This window comes from Pararge aegeria, chromosome 21 (genome assembly GCF_905163445.1).
Source record: "Pararge aegeria chromosome 21, ilParAegt1.1, whole genome shotgun sequence".
Classification (NCBI taxonomy): domain Eukaryota; kingdom Metazoa; phylum Arthropoda; class Insecta; order Lepidoptera; family Nymphalidae; genus Pararge; species Pararge aegeria.
The window spans coordinates 8,845,646-8,865,355 of NC_053200.1; the positions used below are offsets into that span (position 1 = coordinate 8,845,646).

Sequence of the window (19,710 nt, forward strand, 5' to 3'; positions counted from 1 at the left end):
GGCAGAGCGATACTAAAGGTTTCTGCTACTAGAACTAGAAATTAAGCTTTATATTAATTAATCATACGACGTGGTCTGATGTATCGCTTGATAAAAGAATACTTTACCAAGTTTTGAGCAGTAGTATGATAACTCTTGCTTCGATATATCTATCTAGTTTAAATATTTTTCGTTGATGTAACAATTTATAAATAGACTTGCGCTACAATTTTTTTCGCGCAATCGAAAAAATTGTCAAAATGTCACAAAAATAAAAACAATAACCAAAATGTGTTCAATAATTTTATTACTTATACAATTTATTTATCCTACGTATAACCACAAAACTATTATGTAATTATGTAAATACCTAATAAATATTATATATATATATATATATATATATGTATATGTAATATATGTGTAATATATGTATATGTGTACGTTTATGAAGTAAGTATATTTTATTAACATCTTAACTTCATTTTATTCTTTTTTACTTGGAAGGTTGCCTGGTAGAGATCGCTTTCAAGCGATAAGCCCGCCTATTGTACCTTTACTTTTTTGTATTGTTTTTTATTTCGAATTTTTTGTATTTAGTGTACAATTTTGTAAATGTATTTTTATTTATGATTTTTTTAAATATTAGTTCCATGGTTTGAATTAATATTTTGATTTGTGTAATAATTTTGCAACATCCATGTTGCATGTGTGTGTATCATAATTAAATATTTTGAATCTTACTTATGATGACAGAGAAAATAAAAGAGTTTTTACATAATTATATCATTTTATTTGCTATCTATTTACATTATCAGTACAAAATATCTCGTGAATCATTCTGGTTTTATCCGTATTATCTATCAGCAAACTTATCCTATTTTTTATTACGTAAACTTCATACTATTATCTAGTGAACATAAATATAAATATCACACCGAAATATTATATTTTCATTAATTGTTATAAAGATTAATTCCATTTAATTGTGAAATATCTCTTAATAATAATACTTATTGTTATTATTACGTTATTAATTAATAGTATCTTAAATCGCTTCAGACGTTTTGAAATATGCGAAATTTTTCGGCTAAATGTATTGAAAACATCCATGTCTGTGGAGCGAATGTTATGATCATGGATCGTTACCTAATAAACAAATTGACCACGGATCGTTAAAGTCAAATTCGTATTGTGTTAAACTGTCCATTCAATAAACCCTTTTTTATCGGTGGTTTAAACAAACACTCTTTGAGCTAACTTATTTTCTCTCTGTTAGTTCTGTTGTCTCAATGATTCCAATGATATGAACTGAATTAAATTTTTGACAAAAATGAAACTATATGCGTTAAACTGTCATATGATTTCACACAATCGCACTTCTGCCTCACATTCAGATTCACAAATATGCTAACAAGTTGCCAACTCGTCATCGACATTTAAAACGTATAATATAATAGCGACAGTTGTCAACTCATAGTATATTTTGTATGGCGATAACAAGATGCTACCGCTTGCGATTTGTTGGAAAAGTTAGTAAATCAGGTAGCTGAAAGCTTATGGTATGTTACATGAATTGCAACAATTTTGTATATAATATTTATAATGGCAGAGTCTCGCTTGAACGGCAAGTGCGCAGTTTGACAATTTGTCTTCACAGTCTGAAAAAAATAAAAATGTTTAAGCTAACGTAAACTACTAAATAGTATTATTTATTGTCTACTTGCAATCACCACAGACATGTTAGTTAGCTTAGTTAAAATCTTGCTACTAAGTTTTAAAACCAGCTAACCCAAATCTGATTGAGCTGAAATTTTGCATACATGTTAGCTTGATAGTTATGTGACATTTTGAATCTTATATCGTTTACTCCAAAAGATAGCGGACCAATTATTTTTTATGCAATCCCATTACATGGATATCAATTAAGAGGATTTACGCAGTAGAATAATAAATCCTTATGTTTTTAAATTAATACCTTTTTTGTTGCTTATCGTAGTACTTCTTTGAGTCGTTTGAGTTTCAGTGACAACTTTTTGGGACTCTAAAATAGAATAAAAAACAAGAACTTTATTTATTTTTTACATATTCAATACCTATAGTATTTCATTCAAATACATACACATTACACATTACAAAAAAATATAATAAAAACAGAACTCTTTAAAATCTTTAGAAGTTGAGAGACAAAACCTAAACACGCCCGTTAGAGCAAGAGCAGGGGCATTTTGCGAATTTGTAATTTCTGTATTATATCTGGTTTGGTTTAAATTTAATTATTTTAAATTTAATAATTTAAAATTAAATTTAACGCTCTGGTTCGATGTTTTGTAGGTTTAATATAACAAATTAGCCAGTTACAAACTTTGACTGCATCACTTAGTGTACACTAGTTAGGTACTCAGTAGATTGCAGTCAAGGGCAATTTATAGTCAAATAAATATTTAAAAATGATAATATGACACATCGCACGCTGGACGCATTTTTTCATGTCATCGCCATGCTTGCACGCAGGCTCGACGTATCGATTTGAATTTGCATTTGCTTTATGTTATAATGGAAATTTAGTTCTTAGTTTCATCATAATCCTCCCACAATAGTTTAGGCCTTATTTCACCACGCTATCCTAGTGCGGATTGGTGGATTCTACACGTCTCTGAGAACATTATAGATATCTCTCATGCATGCTGGTATCCTCACGATGTTTTCTTTCACCGTTGACGCAAGGGATATTTTATGGCTAGTGGTTTGAGCTGGGATTCGAACTCGGCCCCTTGAAAGTGAAGCCGTAGTACTTACCACTAGGCTAAGTTAGTCTTACTCTTGTTCTTAGTATCATACCTATAGTCAATTCCGGTGGCAGCGTTATTCCTGTTAAACACTTGGGTTCGCAGGGAAGGTGCGCGTGGGGGCGTGGTGAAGGACATTCAATATCGCTAGTTGCGCCATTGTCGCCGCGCGCGCACACCACTGTTCTTCTCTGTACACCAACCCCGAGAGTACAATTGCCTATACACTGCAAGAAAGGATTTAGTTAATTATATTTTTGAAGTTATACTTCTTTTGGCGCATTGGGGAAAAATGATGAGAGTAAATTTTTACGATTCGCGCGCACACCGTCACAAAAAACCAACATCCTGATGTTAGATATAGAAAACATTTTAGTTTTATTTTAACAAAAAAAAAGGGGTGTGTAGCAGTGTACAATTGTCAAGAATGCAGGCCCATTCCGATGATCTAATTCTAATACAATTCAATTGTACAAAAACCTCAAATTTTAATGTTGAGTGAAACTTGGTTGTCCGACGATTTGATAACTAGATAATGGGTTATAGTAAAACTTTCAATGTATTGAATACCTTTTTTCTGTTGTTTTTTCTAGAAATGTAGAGGCGAAAGATAAACTTTTTGAAAAGATTTTTATCTTGTTACGCCAAAGAAGTATAAGTTCTTACGCGTGTACATAGTTCACACGCGTTTTTTTACAAAAAAAAAACGTCACAAATTACGTCTACTGCTAGACTTATTTATTTGACTAACGTTCGCCACTTAACATCTTGGTATTATTTTAGTAGTATATATATCGGTCAAATCAAAAGTTACTGACTTATAGTGAGATAAGTCAGTAACTTCTGATTTGACCACATAGAGACACTACAAAACATGGCTATTCTTTCTTGACTGACTGAATGACTGAACTTTCTTATGACGCCATATGGACGATGTTCTTGTATTATCAACCAGGCATCACTCGTAAAATACACTATTCGTAAACATCACACAACAGTTCACAACACGCTTTGCTATGTTATGTTAGAAGTCTCCAAATTCACAACGAAGAAATCCGTAGGAAAACCAAAGCCAATGACATAGCTCAAAGATTAGCAATGTGTAAATGGACAGGTCATGTCTGTTGCAGTCGAAATACACGTAGTGTGAGCCGACCTCCAGCCGACAGATGATGTTAAGAAGATGTCTAAAAATGGCTGGATGAGAAAGGCTGGCAACTTTGGGTGGTAGGGTGCTCTTGTGCACACGTTCCGTAGTAGACGCTTTTACTACTTAAACGTAGCCTAACTAGGTACCAACCTGACCCCATTCACTGGTATACCAGATAGGTGGGCATTCACCGCCACAGCTTCTCTCGTGTTCCGGCTTGGCTTCCCTGCATGCCGAATCACGAAGATGTCTTCCAGTACCACCGATGCACAGCACTCCGCGTACTTGTTTCCCTCCACATGGAGATGTGCATGCTGACCATTCACCTAAAATTACATCCAAGTTATAGTTTCTAATATACTGCGTTACGGTTGTTGGTCAATAATTTATTTTTAAATAAAACTACTCAAACCTATCTTACATTTATTTTTTATTTATTTATACTCTTTATTTGTACACCACTCAGAAAAACGAGACAAAAAAAGAACAAACACATGAAGAATGAAGCAGGGTACAAAAAGCGGCCTTATCGCTAAGTAGCGATCTCTGCCAGGCAACCTTAGGATTAGGAAAACTAAAAAGAAAAACGAATAAGTGGGGTACACTATTTAGTAAATACCAGACTACACAAATATAATAACACTATTGATAAATATAAAAAATAAATATACTAATACATATTTTAACATACCATAAATACTTGAATATGAGTTTGAGTAGATAAATAAATAATAATAGTCGTCTTTACTGAGCGAGATCATGAGCCTTAACAGCATTTTTAAATATGCCCAGTGACTTCGACTGTCTTATGTTCAATGGGTTACATGTAATGCGACTAAATACCATATTCTATATAGTTCATAGTGGCCATCGTGAACTCGCTCAGAGAGCAGTATTCCTATACAAGTTAGCCTTTGACTGCGATTTCATTTGGTAGTAAGAAATGTTTAAGTTCAAGCCGGAAGCGAGTCTAGATTCAAATTTATAATTAAAAATTCCTTAACTGCCTCAGGGTACTTCTCAAATGCCACTGGGCTAGGGAAGTTGTCAAAAGGAGATTAATTGGTGTATGTTAATAATAATCATTCATTCATTCAATGACCTAGCTTACTTAGAATCTTAAGTTTGTATTAGGTTCTTAGGTTTAAGTTTAGCATCAGAGGTCAGAGTAATTTTCTGACATACATCAGTGTACTTTAACATCCTCTAATATCGCTTATTCAGAGTTACATATTATCGTCGTGATGGTAGAAAAGTGTATTTATAGGATCTACAAAATATTTTTTATTGTAAAAAAACACAAAACACACAATCACAAACGTTTACAAAATTCATATCCGCCATTCTTCTATGACGTTATGCACTAGTTTGAGCAAACAATACATGTACAATACATTGCACAGCAGTACTTGTGATAAAGATAAGATATATATTATTCATAACATCCAAAAAACTTGTTTTACAGCATAAACAAGATAAGAGAAGTCGAGTAGGTAAAGGATGCCTAAAAATATATAATTATAAAAATTAATAGTTCATAAAAACTTAAAACCACACTCGGTATAAAAAAACCTGACTTATTTCTACCTTTTAGTTTAGTTTTTTATAAAAACGTTTTTATTTAGTTTTTTTTAAACTGTTATTTTTATTAGAACAAAATTAACCGGTAACCCATTCCCCATCAAATTTGTTAATATTGTCTTATTGACTATAGATGAAAATTATAAAAATTAACAAAAATCTGATTTTGCAAATTGAAAAATGGAATAATCTTATCAATTTAGTGTATGGTCATCGGTACTCGAAATATCTGCAAAGTTTGGGTCGAAAAGTCTAAAGGAGTCCGAGTACCGAGTTACAAACATTTTGTATGATTGTAACAGACAATCAAACATACAGGTGAATCTAATAAAAACGTGTAAAAAAGCAATTCTTCCATGAAAAATATCAGTTCCAGCACAAATAGATACATTCGGTACAATAGGTATGAGATGGGCTATCCATGTCATACCTCAGAAAACAGGTATAGCTGTCGTTCCCGGTTACTATACGTACTAAATGATAAATAATAGTTGATCACTGCAATGCCAACCTATGTTATATACCTATGTATGAAGTGAAAGGCCCATTTCCAGCAGCGGGACTTCAAAAGGGTGAGAGTGAGTATGATGAGGATGACTTATAACTCCTTAACAGTAACAGTAGCGGATGTTTACATTAAAACAAAAAATAAATACAAAGTACCTGAAGTTCATAAATTTTATTAAAGCTGGTATTTGTCGACATTCTCAAGAGTACATAGTTTAAACAGAATCCTTAAAATAAATTAATGATAAAAAGCTTCAAGTATTTACCAGTAAACCAATGTCCATCATGAGGATCACAAGTCAATCTAGGGGTGCAAGCACGAGATCGCTCTGGTGAATTTCGAGGGCAACCGGAAGGGTCGGCACAACGAACTGCTCTGGTTTGTAAGCCTCCTCCTACACACCATCCTACACACTGTAAAAATATTTATATTATCTGGCAAAAGTTGTTTATAATACTACTTATAGTTTGTTAATTAAAATTTTAAATCTGAAATGTAGTTATTTACAGCGCTAAAAGATTAATTTTTACTGCATAAATGTATCATGATACGCTGTTTTTTACCTATATCTTAAACAAAAAGGTCTAATTTACGAAATTAATATCTTTAATAAGAAAAGTCTTGCTTTCCCTTGCTTTCGGAGTTCAAGGCCGTGGGTTCGATTCCCACAATTGGAAAATGTTTGTGTGATAAACATGGATGTTTTTCAGTGTCTGGGTTTTTATTTGTATATTATATGTATTTATGTATATTATATTCATAAAAATATTGATCAGTTATCTTAGGTCACATATAACAAGATATGCTTACTTTAGGGCTACTTAACTATGATATTTAGATGTATGAACCTCGTGGACTCTTTCAAGTAAGTTCTTTAATCATGTAATACATAAGTTTTATGTATGATCTTTAGTTCAGCGCACACAGAGTAATTAATTTTAAAGTCAAAATTTTTCTATTTTACATTACATTATTGCTATTTCCTTATGGATCTTCACTTTTTTTTAAATAATAAAACAGAACATAAATTTATTTATTAATCATCATGTAGCAGTTCACATAGGTTTTATTGGGTAGCTAATCGATATCTGTACAAAGCCCGGATGGTATTTTCTGAATGCGAATAACTAAAACTTAATATTTCCCTATTAAACGAAGCGTGTGCTGGAATATTTTGGCTTTAAAATCTCATCTATACGATAGAAGCCTATTTAGTAAAAACTTGTAGTATTTCAAAGTAAATTAAAACACAATTTAAGTTATTTAAAAATAGTGTCCTATGTATGATATAAATAATTTACGCTTACCTCAGACCAATCAGTTTGAAGCCAGCCCCCTACTCCGGTATTAAAATTGTATTCAGGTCCCAACTCAGTATCTGATGAATCCACAGCTATGGTATAAACTGGTCCATCCCTAAATGTGTCAGTCTGAATCCGTGAGTTGCTACGTTCAACTTGTCGTATTCCTGGAGTTAGTCCACAATCTGGTATGTTACACGTTTCTGTAGTAGTTGGTTTCAGTGCTGGACATTTTTGATCACTGACCTACAAAAAAAAACTAAAAGAAGTAAACCTATTTAAATATTTTTTTCTATTATTATTCTAAGGTCATATTTTTTATTTCATTTCAAGCCACTTTATTAATAACCGTGGAATAAAGTTTGTCACACTTCAATGGACCTTGAAGTGTGACAAATGCACCTCTTAAATTTTAGAAGCGCGACCAATACCCGCGCAACTATTCCAACGTTGTGCCACGTTTATTAATAATGACCAAGATGTTTAGTTTGTAAGTAATGAAAAAATGCTGACATACCTTCGTAATGCCTCTAGAATGATCTTGTACGCAGCCAACAATTCTTGTTCTGGTAGCTGGACCGCACTTAGGGCAGAGAGACCAGGCGGCTGCCCGCCATCTTGGTGCACAAGGGCCTTGGCCGCATCGACGTCTCTTTCCTTGTGGGGGTGAGCCTAAACAATGTACTGACGATACTTCTCGGTCTTCGATAGAATTGGCTTCGACACATCGATATTTACCTACCTAAAGCAACAAAGTTTCTTTATTAATTTATGAGATACACCAGCCATTCATTGCTACACCATTCAGAAAAAAATAGTGTGTAACTGTGTAGTAACTGTCACCCGTAACACAGGTTTTTACCTAAATCAGGGTCAGTAGATTTTAAATGGCACCATTACATACATTTATTACATACACACCAATATGATTTGTGAGGTACGCATTTGTTTGTAAGTATAAATATTATAATAATTACTTTACATTATAAAAACTGTATGTATTCTTGGGAATAAACTATTTTTTTTTATTATTATTATTTTTGGTCAAAAGAAAACTAATATAACCATTGAATTAAAATTAAACTAGAAACTATTAACATATGATGATGTAAATACTACGTCAACTACTGATATTGATAAATAATATTAAATTAATATTAATCATACTTCACACTATGGTTAATTAAAAAAATATCATCAGTAGAATTAAATAGTTCTTACTTGAATACCTCCACCACAGCTTCTAGAACACTGAGTATAGGATACTATTTTCCATATAAATTTCCTTCCTCCAACAAGGTTTTCTTCAAATCTCTTCTCAACTGATGATTCCTTTGTCAATCCTGCCGAATCTGGGTAATTGTTACCAGATCTCGGATAGGTTTCGAAACCATGATGTCGTCTGTTATGTTTTGGAGAAACTGTAGATTCTTGTAAATTTGGATTAGTAATTGACTCCGTATCTACCTGACCTGGTAAGGATTCAGTGAAATACTCGTACTTTATGCTTGGATTCGGTTGCGTGTATAAAACCTAAAATAAAAATTACATTAATTAAACATTTTGAATTCTTTAGAGTGAAAGGTAAAGCTACACCTTTCTATCAAGTTCTTACCATGATATCAATAGGGTATTGTATTGGTCCTAACGCGAAGACCGAATCTACACCAGCATTTCTCGTGTATATAAACCTTGCACCGGCAGCTTCATATGTACCTGGAGAGCTGACTGCAAACTCACCATTCATTATGTACGACCCATTTGAAATCTTCAATGCTAAAAAAATAAACAATTGTCTCATCTTCCATCTATATAAATAATAAAATATGGTAATGAGTTTTTACTGTGAAACTTTGGTCTCTCTGTCGCTTTTTTATATTTCATTAACTACTCATACCGATAGTAACATATCAAATCAATGACTGATGCTATGAAATTTAAATTTGGAATGGATAAAGATAATTTTTAGAAAAGTAATATAGGTAATAACTGAAAAAAATTGTCCTATACTAATTTAAAATGTTCAAAAAGATTTACGTAAATTATATAAAAGGAGTTTCCAAGCCCTAGCAAACGATAACACTGTGCAAGATAAGTACATGAGTACAGATAAAATTTGCATTATTAGACATTATCTTGATCATTTAACTTCCTTTAGATAAATGAACTCAAGTTAAGCATATTTACTAACTTATGGGTATATAACATCTGTACATCGTGCACTTCTAATATTATTTAACAGCGGGTCGCAACATTCATAGCTTGTTAGCATTCCTCAAGTTTACATGGCTAAGAATTATTGCAGCGTATACCGGCCGGTATCTTATTCTTGACCCCAAACTTTAGCCTTTGTTCAAATGAATCGAGTTAAGGTTGTACGTAATACGCAATCGCATTTGTTTCTTCGAGTAAAACCTGAGTAAATCACGATAAGAATCGGTTATTTAATCCTCAAATAACCCTTAACTGAAAAAATAAATATTATTTAACAGTATTTGCAAGCGAATCTGGCTAATTTATTTTTTACTAGGAAGGTAAATTTAACTTAAAGCAAACTTTCTTAAATGATTCCATTTTGATTTGTCTTCGTAAGATGGCCGGCTTCTTCTCGGTAGAACCTGCCTTCCAAACCGGTGCTAGAGTCACTACATGCAGACAGACTTGACGTTTCAAAAGTGCTTATATTAGGCCTACTTGAAATAAATGAATTATGAATTTTGAATTTTAAGACAGAAGTCCCTTTCCCAGCATTAGAAGAACAAAAGATTGGTGATTCGTATGTTGAAAAAAAATTAACAGTATTTGATATTTTTTATAACTCTTTATAATACAACTGCAATTCAGTCTACGTTAGAAGTAGATTTTTGAAAAGACATCAGTTTAGATCTACTTTTCTAATATTCCTTTACTATCTCAAATCCATGTCAAAATCTGTTAGCATGTTGATCAAACACACTAATAAACTCAACAAGGAATGCATACAAAAGCCCAAATACTGAATTGAAGTTTGTAAGCTAATTGATTTCAAATAATGCGGAATTGAATGCAAGGTTACGGGATCTATTGATAATTGCGCAGAACAACGTGGGCGTCCCCATTGTTGCATTTAAGAATGATTTATGAGCAATCCGATGGGCAACGCTGATTGATAAGTGACTAACCTAACATTTGCGTCCTATTTGGCTTCATCAAAGGACCATTGACTGTGAACAAATGGATGTCAAACGCGAATGTAAACTCTGTCACCATTTGAATAATGATATTCTCAACAGCTACAATTGAGTACGTTCAAATAGGATCTTGGATAATCCTTAATCTTACTTAATTTTATAAATATAATATTTAATAATTGGTATGCCAATCTAGTTTTTTTTTCATATCATATATGTTACAGAAATTATATATTTAAACTTTTAATTTTGTGTTTTTGGAAATATGTATAAATGTGATAAAAATATAACTTTGCAATATCGATATTAAAAAGTTTTGTTGTTATCATACTCAAGTTTAATATACAAATATTTGAATAAACTACTTTCCAGTTAACAAAAATTAATATATATGGTTTAGTTAAAAAAAACAAAGGGATGATAATATTCCTGTGATGTGAACTCAACGCGACTAGGCAACCATGAACAAAAAGGAGCTTACCGATATAATTATCACTCGACACGATTTCCGACACGTTGAGTCGACAGGCGCCTGTGGGTACCGTTGTAACGTAGGAGTAGCCGAGGGGCAGCCGCGGTCGTGCGAACAGACCGGAGACCAGCCGTCTGCCGCACCGCACGTCCCGATCGCGACCTCCTGCCACTGCGAGAACCGCATCACGACCCACTACCTGGAGAATCAAATAAAGGAAATTACGTAAAACAGATGAAGCTTAACTTACCAAGAATAGCTGAAAAATATTAGAAATGAATTCTTTAAAATGATGGATGGCAAGGATTTAGTAACTTATAAATAGAGAAATAAGACACATCTCAAAACTCGGCAAGATAAGAAGAAATTGCTTACGATAATTAATAGAGAAATTGTACTTCTAAACTATTACTTATTGTACTAACCAAAATCTGAGCAATGACAAAGTTGGTGAGTACGATTCAATTTCAGTCAAATCAAATCTGGCTCCCAACCTAGACTTTTAAGAATATTATTGACTAGAAATTCCCCGCCTGCTACTACGTGTGCGTAGTATCCTGATATCTGTGTTTCGCCTCACACAGTCGCACCTTTACGTGCCACACTTCGCACCGCCGATACCGCCTTGCGACTTTATCAACAGTTTACCAGCAGTTTTTAGCTAAAGATGATCGTAGATAACTTCAAAACTATTATACCTAACAACTTACTATTAAGAACAAGCTTATAATAATAACAATTAGCTTAAATGACCACAAAAAAATCACACAATAATTTAAGAGTAAGTGGCCGCGTTGTGGTCGTTGTGGTTACATTTTCAGCTGTATTCATCTTATATAATCTAATTTAAAAACAAAAGAATGTTTGTATGTTTTTTTTTTGTTTATAAAATACAATTGTAAATAATGCAGTAACTACTTTTATTGCTTTTATTGTACACTATTTTGGCTATAATAGTCCACTCAATACTTCGTTATAAATATTATCTTCGCCTTATTCCAGCGGTTGCAAATGCAGCGCATGCCAAGATAGCTCTCAGGTGGCTGATATTTTTTTGGTAAATTCACACAATATATATATAAATTAAATACGGGGCAATAGAGCCAGCATTTTGGGTACCATGCCCATAAGTTACACGGCATATATTTATTGTAAATATTAATTTTAGTTTGTAATTATTATTTCCCTAGAAAAATATATTTTTTGTTGGTTCATAATAAATAAATTCCATACTAAGTAATATAAATTCTTAAATAAATTCCATACTAAGTAATATAAATTTCCAATAATACCCTAGATATAATCTGATGTCTATATCTGTACTATATCTGTACATATTTATATACTAATGTAAATTTTAGTAAAGATACATTGGGTTTTGTGAAAGAACATAAAACATCCATACAAACTTATGCATATAAATTTGTATAAATGATTACCTATCTGAATTAGACTCATCACTTGTGGGGTGTTAGAAGTGTGCCATTAAACCAGCTGTGAAAAATAAAACACTATGATTCATGTCAAAATATAGTCACAGATTTTATAATATTGATGGAGCGTGAACAAGGGGCGACAGCTACTCGCTGATGACAGACAAGGAACATTGCAATTATAGTAACCGTTGGACATTGTTCAACGGGATGTCATCTGGATTGTACAAACACTATAGATCAGTCTAATTGCGTTACTGGAAAAGTTACAAAATATCTAGCGCAGTGTCATATCATCGTCAACCTATTAATGTCTCGTAGGGCTAACATGCGACGTGCTACGAGAAAATTATCTCAAACCGTTACTCGTATTTTTTCTATGTAGACATACGAAATAATGGGTAAAAATTAGTTTGTCGTGGTACACATGCTACTGATAGTAGTCTTAAAAGTGAGGTCGCGATTCCGATCTCCGGCAGGGGGAATTCTGGAATTAATAATTTCTTTGTAAAGATTGAACATTTGAGAGCTGAATAATATCCAAATTATTAATATTTATTAAATTTCAATTTGGGCCTAGCACGGGCACCTATGTAGCGTTCATACATATTTGTTTACATAATTGTAAGGGGATGGGGATTACTTCGTTCGTCAGCTTAAACCTAAAGCTACGAGGGTTCCAAACGCGCCCTGGTCTAAGAAGAGCCCACAAACAAATTAATACAGCAAATTAATATTAAACTACGAAGTTAGATACCTAAGGTTTTTTAGCTTTTAAGTAATCCTTAACATTATAATATAATTACTAATACCCATAAGTCTAATAATAAATTTAAGATTGATTTTTAAAAATTATTAAAATGTTGTTCATTAAAAATATAGCTCGATTAGTATTTTGAACTAATGCTATTACTACTAACTATAATATATATATTATATAGTTTTTTATCAAAATTAATATTGTTATGGCATTGTATTTAAATAATATTAACTATGTCTTCACAGTAAGTAATAAATACAAATATATTATAGGTTGAACATTTTCGACGATTACCTGTAGCCAAAATGAGGCGGTAACAAGACAGGGCTGAGTGCGAGGAGAAAATACACCATCTCACAGGAATTTCTAGTCATACGAAGTATATAATAATCTAAATAAAATACAAATTATATTTTCATTCCTGTTAAACATACAAGACATTGTTTGGCCTAAGAGGTATAATATCATTACGTAAATGAGACAAACTTTATAATCTAAAGCGATTTATTTTCATTTTATGACTTGATTTGGATGTTAATGTGCCATTCTAATAAAATTTATGTTAAAAACGGCGCCAACTTTTGTTATGCCTAAGACAAATACCCCATACAGACAAATAACATACTTTATTTCACATATTTTAGTTAAGATTTATAGTTATTTCTGCATATGCGCCGCAGACAGGCTGCAGAAAAGAAGACAAACAAACGTTTTGGGAAGAGCTGCAAGACGTGCTTCAAAGTATACCGAAAACAGAAAGAAAAGTCATTGCAGGCGATCTAAATGGGCATGTGGGTCAGAAAGCCCCAAAAGATTGCAATGTCCATGGAAATTTCGGGTACGGCATTCTAAACGAACAGGGGAGGGACGTCTTGGAACTTGCATCAACGTTTGACATGCCTATAGTCAATACCTTTTTCCAGAAAACCCCTGAACACCTTATCACCTACAAAAGTGGGAGAGATTCCACACAGATTGACTTCTTCCTGTGTGATGCTGTTATGCGTAAACATTTCAGAGATTGCAAGGTTATCCCCGGGGAACCTTTGACCACTCAACACCGAATTCTCGTAGCCTGTCTCAATCTACCTAATTGGAATAAGAATCCCAAAATTAAATCTCTCCCTAGAATCAAATGGTACAACTTAAATAAAACAGAAGGTTTAGCAGCTATTAAACAAGTAAAAGAATATCTCGCAGACCCTATAGACAATTTTGAAACAATTGACGCCAACAAATTATGGAACGACTTCCACACACACGCTATAGCGATAGGCAAAAAAGTCCTTGGCGTAACTAAAGGCAGCAAACTGAATACCGGCAAAGATGCAAGTTGGTGGTCTAGAGATGTTAAAGAAAAGCTCATCCAAAAGAAAACCAGTTTTAAGAAATGGCAAAATACAAATTCAGAACTCGATAAAACCGAGTACATGTTTGCAAAACGATTAGCAAAACAAACGGTTGCCATTGCTAAGGCGACAGCAGATGAGGAGCTGATATCTAGACTGCAGAGTGCTGAAACTGAAAAGGAAATTTTTAAAATAGCGAAACACCGTAATAAGCAAACTCAAGATTTTAAGCACAATAAATACATTAATGATATTTCAGGAAAATTATTAACTACAGACAAAGAAATCATTAATAGATGGCAGGAATACTTTCAGAAACTTTTGAATGAAGAGTTTCCACATCAACAAACGATACCCCTCTCACCTGTATCTGGCCCTTTAGAGGTCATTTCACCTTCTGAAGTCAAATCCGCTATTAAGGCGATGAAAAATGGCAAAGCCACGGGCCCCGACGAGATACCGGCAGAGCTTTGGAAAAAAACAGGAGAGAGCGGTGTGAAATGGCTAACAGACTTGTTTAACCTTATCATAGCTAAAGGAAATATGCCAGATATGTGGAGACTGAGCAACATGATACCATTCTATAAGAATAAAGGAAGTATAGCTGAGTGTGGAAACTATAGAGCTATCAAATTAACGTCACATACCCTTAAAATCTGGGAAAAAGTCATTATCAATAGACTTATTTTGCTCACGAAAATCTCACCTAACCAGTGTGGCTTTTCTGCAGGGGTTGGTACTACGGATGCAATACACTCTGTAAGAATACTGATGGACAAGTATAAAACCCTTAAAAAGGATTTACATATGGTCTTTATTGATCTCGAAAAGGCCTTCGACCGAATACCGCGTCAACTCATATGGCAAGGTCTCAGGGGCCAGCTAGTAACGGAACAGTACATCAGTATCGTACAGGATATGTACAGCAATGTTACCACCCGGGTTGTCTCACCAGCCGGAATAAGTAATAGCTTCGAAGTCAAAGTCGGCGTTCATCAGGGATCTACTCTGAGCCCCTTGTTGTTTAACATCGTCATGGATTACATCACCAAAGATCTTCAAAAACCGGTACCATGGACAATTTTATATGCAGATGATGTAGTTTTAGTGGAAGAATCATTGCCAGAACTTCAAAAAAACCTAGAAGCATGGCGAGAGGGATTGGAAAGCAGAGGTCTAAGAGTAAGCCGACAAAAAACCGAATACATGCTTTGCAATTTCTCTAATATCAATGCAAATATCCAGTCACCACCTACAATAGACGGCAGACCTTTGAACCAAGTTGACAGTTTCAAATATCTAGGCTCCGTTATTAACACGAAAGCAAATACCGAAGATGAAATTCAAAGCAGAATCAACACAGGATGGCTCAAATGGAGGTCCCTTACTGGTGTTCTTTGTGATGCGAAACTGCCAATTAAAGTGAAAGGCACCGTGTACAAAAGAGCTGTACGATCAGCACTGCTATATGGGTCTGAATGCTGGGGAATGAGGAAGAGTGACGAACAGAAAATACATGTTACTGAAATGAAGATGTTGCGCTGGGCTGGGGGCATTACAAGATTGGACAAAATTCGGAATGAGTTCATCCGAGGCTCTTTTAAAGTTGCGGAAGTACAGCATAAGATGCAGGAGAGCCGATTACGCTGGTACGGGCATGTAATGCGTAGAGACAAAAGCCACATGACACAGCGAGTAATGGCTATAGATGAAGGCAAAAGAGGTAGAGGTCGCCCACTTACCACCTGGACTAGAACCGTTTTCAATGACATGAAAACTCTGGGCCTAACACCAGAAATGACACAAGACCGTATTAAATGGCGGACAAGTATCAGGAGGGCCGACCCCAAATAGGGAATGCGCCAGGAGAATGATGATGAAATTATTCCTAACAGATAATTTTATTTACGCCGCTGTAAGTAACACCTCTTACTTACAGCGGCGATACAAACTGGCAAAATTTTGTTGACAGAAAGGTAACAAACAAAATGTATTTTCTGAAATTTATCAATCTAATGAATCACGTTTTCATTCAAACATAGAGTACTTACTACTAGGCTATCATATATTCTCCTAAGATTCGTCCTCCTATAGACATAGAGCACACATCAATAAGTACTGTTGTGTGCAAATGTACAAACACATAAACAAAATTCACCGTCTACAAATCAACACCGTGAAGTCGATATTGAAAACAACAGGCATCAGGAAATAATCGATCGAAAGGAGATTCAAAGAACGATAGTCATGATACTCGTAACATAAGCTGCGGTAGCTGTTTAAGCTTTAAAAATCATAGATATTTAAGTACCGGAAAATACAGTAAAATATTCGACGTGGCCAATACAATCCTTCAAATAAACAGAGAGAAAATCGAAGAAATAGGAAAATACTTTATATAAAAGTATTAGGTACTTACAAAGGTAATCACTCTTTTTTTTAGTTTTTAGTCGTAAACCGACCCAATAAAGAGAGTTCACTCTAACATCAAAACATGATATACTAGGCAATCATGAATATCAAGGTTTTCATGGAATCCACAACCTCATTCACTCGTTCAACCCACGTCCCACATACTACACACTCAACTGTGAGCGGTAAAAGCTCCCCCTGCTAGGCCGTCCACCCTATACGGATTCGCACCCATTCAGCCATACCTAGTGAAATGTTTTCAAGTAGTTGAAAGAATATAGTTTGCAGTCTATGGCTGTTTATGCCGCCTATCATTATAAAAATAATATACATATTGTTTAAGTTAAAGAGACGCAATATAAAAGTGAGTAGAATTTGGATAGAACATACTGCTAATAAATCACAATGCGCTGCATTTAAAATTGATACCGCTCTTTTTAGTTTTTATCAAGCTAATGTTGATAATATTATTTTAATTTATTCAGTTTATCTCGACAGCATCATCAATTAGTAAATAGCTTATAATATATGGATCAATAAATCAAAAGCACTGGTAATTGAAAATGTCTACTAATAGACAGTTAATTAGGCTTAAGTGTGAAACGAATTACCTGTCGGAATGTGTTTAGTTCAACTGGTGTTTAGAATAATATATCTTTAATTCACTGCTGTATAATTTGGTAAAGTAAGTAAAGTATAAGTATGGAGTAAAAATTAGTTAAATCAAAGACCTGCCGCCGCTATTTCATAATAAAATTAAACCTATAAGAAACTACGTCACGTTATCTTCAAAACACACTGTACCAGGCGATTATGTTCATGCAAGAGATATATATTATGGAGTTTTCACCTTACTGCTAAATAAAGCTTTAAACTAGCTTTTATATTTTGTTCAATAATACTGTATATTGCTGAATCGAATTCATAAATATTTTTAAACCACCATTCAAAAGTGATAAGTTTATAATACCTAAGCTAAATTGAGTATTATTACTGTATTTTGTATTGCTATCGTCCACCAGACTATTGAAGCCTCGTATTTAATTTTAGAATTGAAATAATTTAATTCTATCAAAATCAAAATCAAAATAAAGTCAAAAGTCAAAGTCAAAAATATCTTTATTTAAGTAGGCCCATAGGTGGCACTTTGGATGCGTACATTACATGAGAAGTACACGGTAGTGAGATGATGGCGATAACCGTATTCGTAAATTTAAAGCTACGAGAGTTCCAAACGCAGGATGGTCGGTTTAGTAGTTTTTGCGTGAAAGCGTAACAAACAAACTTACATTCACATTTATAATATTAGTAGGGATATTCAAATTATTGCAGTCGCTTTTTTCTTAAATTTAGATTTGACATAAAATTTTCAAATATGTACTGACCATATACTGTCAATATTTTAAAGTCTTTAAATTTATCTCACAATGACTCTCTCGACCAATTTTATAGATCTAACGAATAGCTCTCTTCTGCAGCACGAATAGAGCCCAACAATAATATATAGCCCAAGTATCTACTTAAAGCTTTAATGTATTCTAAATAAGGTAAATTCAATCTTGTTAATAATTCCACGTAAAATATATACTAGTTTATAACCTGCTGTTTTTATGTCATTTTAATGTACACTTTGGCGTTCCTATTAGTGAAATCTTTTTAGGAAGTAATAAAAGATTATTTTGTCAATATTTATGTCTAGGTTTTTATATTTTATTACACATGACTATGATACAGTTCATCTTTTACTCGTTTACAGTAAGAATAAACAGCATAGACTAACTAAGAAAAAATATTTTCGTTTCGTTCGTCTTACAAAAGCGATCCGGTGAATTTGTCCAATGTTTACTATTCTTTAAATAAATGCATTATTTCGGTAGAAAACCCTACATTAAAAGTTAAAGTGACGCGTTTCGGGTGCGGTGCGTTCCGGTTATTCCTTATTGCGAAAAAATGTTCTTACCTTCACGATCAGCTGTTGGTTTTATTTGATATTTTAGCAGTAAACTTACCAAAATATATATTGAATATTACCCAGATTTATTTATTTATTTAGGAATACCAACCGCTAATATATTTTTTCTCGTCCAAGTTTTTACGTTGCGAGCTAAGTGAATGTTCAGCTTATTACAGGTTTTCACAACGTTTACAAATAATTTCAAAATTAATTACATTTTATATATAACCGCATTACAAAATAAATGTCTAAAAATATATACTATAACTATATTTAATAGATTGGGTAGACTAAATGCGCTATGAGCTGTTAGATAATAAAACTAGAAAATAATCCATTGTCAATTACACAAAAAAACCTCATTATCTCCAGTTTTAACACATATGCAATAAAATAAACTTAGGACCATGAATACTTACTATAATCAGAAAAATGATGAATAATCCCGCTGTAGGCTTCATCTTCTCTTGTTTTCGTATTAAACCGCGGAGGTAATTTATTTTCGATTACGTACACATCTCCTGTACTTTAGGCTACCACTAGAAGAAACTACTTAGGCAATTTTCATAATTTATAACTAACTACAAATTTGGAACATTAAATTTCATTACGATTTTTTAAGTTTTTGCACAATTCATACAAATGTGTTTGAAAAGTTACTTAATTTGTTTTTTTTTTAAACGTTTTTGGATGATTCAACAAATATTAACCATCTTGACAGCTTTATGCATGTATTTTATTGAAAGTTCATAATTATAATGATTTTTAGATAAAAATAGATTTCTATATTTATTATATTTTTATATTTCTATATTATTATATTTTTTGTGCTAATATATTTTTTTAAGAGGT

The 19,710-nt window shown here is 33.3% G+C and overlaps 1 protein-coding gene across 2 annotated transcripts in view; it reads right to left on the bottom strand.

The window, feature by feature from the left end:
• Positions 1 to 1,039: 1,039 nt before the first annotated feature.
• Positions 1,040 to 19,710, bottom strand: part of LOC120633359 (ADAMTS-like protein 4) — a 34,317-nt gene continuing 15,646 nt past the window's right edge. The window contains exons 2-12 of one of the 2 annotated variants that reach the window (XM_039903560.1): positions 19,278 to 19,397; positions 10,960 to 11,149; positions 8,924 to 9,084; positions 8,530 to 8,841; positions 7,826 to 8,050; positions 7,315 to 7,554; positions 6,273 to 6,420; positions 4,069 to 4,244; positions 2,821 to 2,995; positions 1,958 to 2,023; positions 1,040 to 1,640 (exon numbers count right to left, since the gene is read on the bottom strand). In XM_039903560.1, the coding sequence (XP_039759494.1) occupies positions 1,537 to 1,640; positions 1,958 to 2,023; positions 2,821 to 2,995; positions 4,069 to 4,244; positions 6,273 to 6,420; positions 7,315 to 7,554; positions 7,826 to 8,050; positions 8,530 to 8,841; positions 8,924 to 9,084; positions 10,960 to 11,149; positions 19,278 to 19,319 (1,839 nt within the window). In that variant the 5' untranslated portion in view covers positions 19,320 to 19,397 and the 3' untranslated portion in view covers positions 1,040 to 1,536. Of the gene's footprint in view, positions 1,641 to 1,957; positions 2,024 to 2,820; positions 2,996 to 4,068; positions 4,245 to 6,272; positions 6,421 to 7,314; positions 7,555 to 7,825; positions 8,051 to 8,529; positions 8,842 to 8,923; positions 9,085 to 10,959; positions 11,150 to 19,277; positions 19,408 to 19,710 lie in introns of both variants that reach the window. The other variant, XM_039903559.1, reaches the window with a different exon arrangement.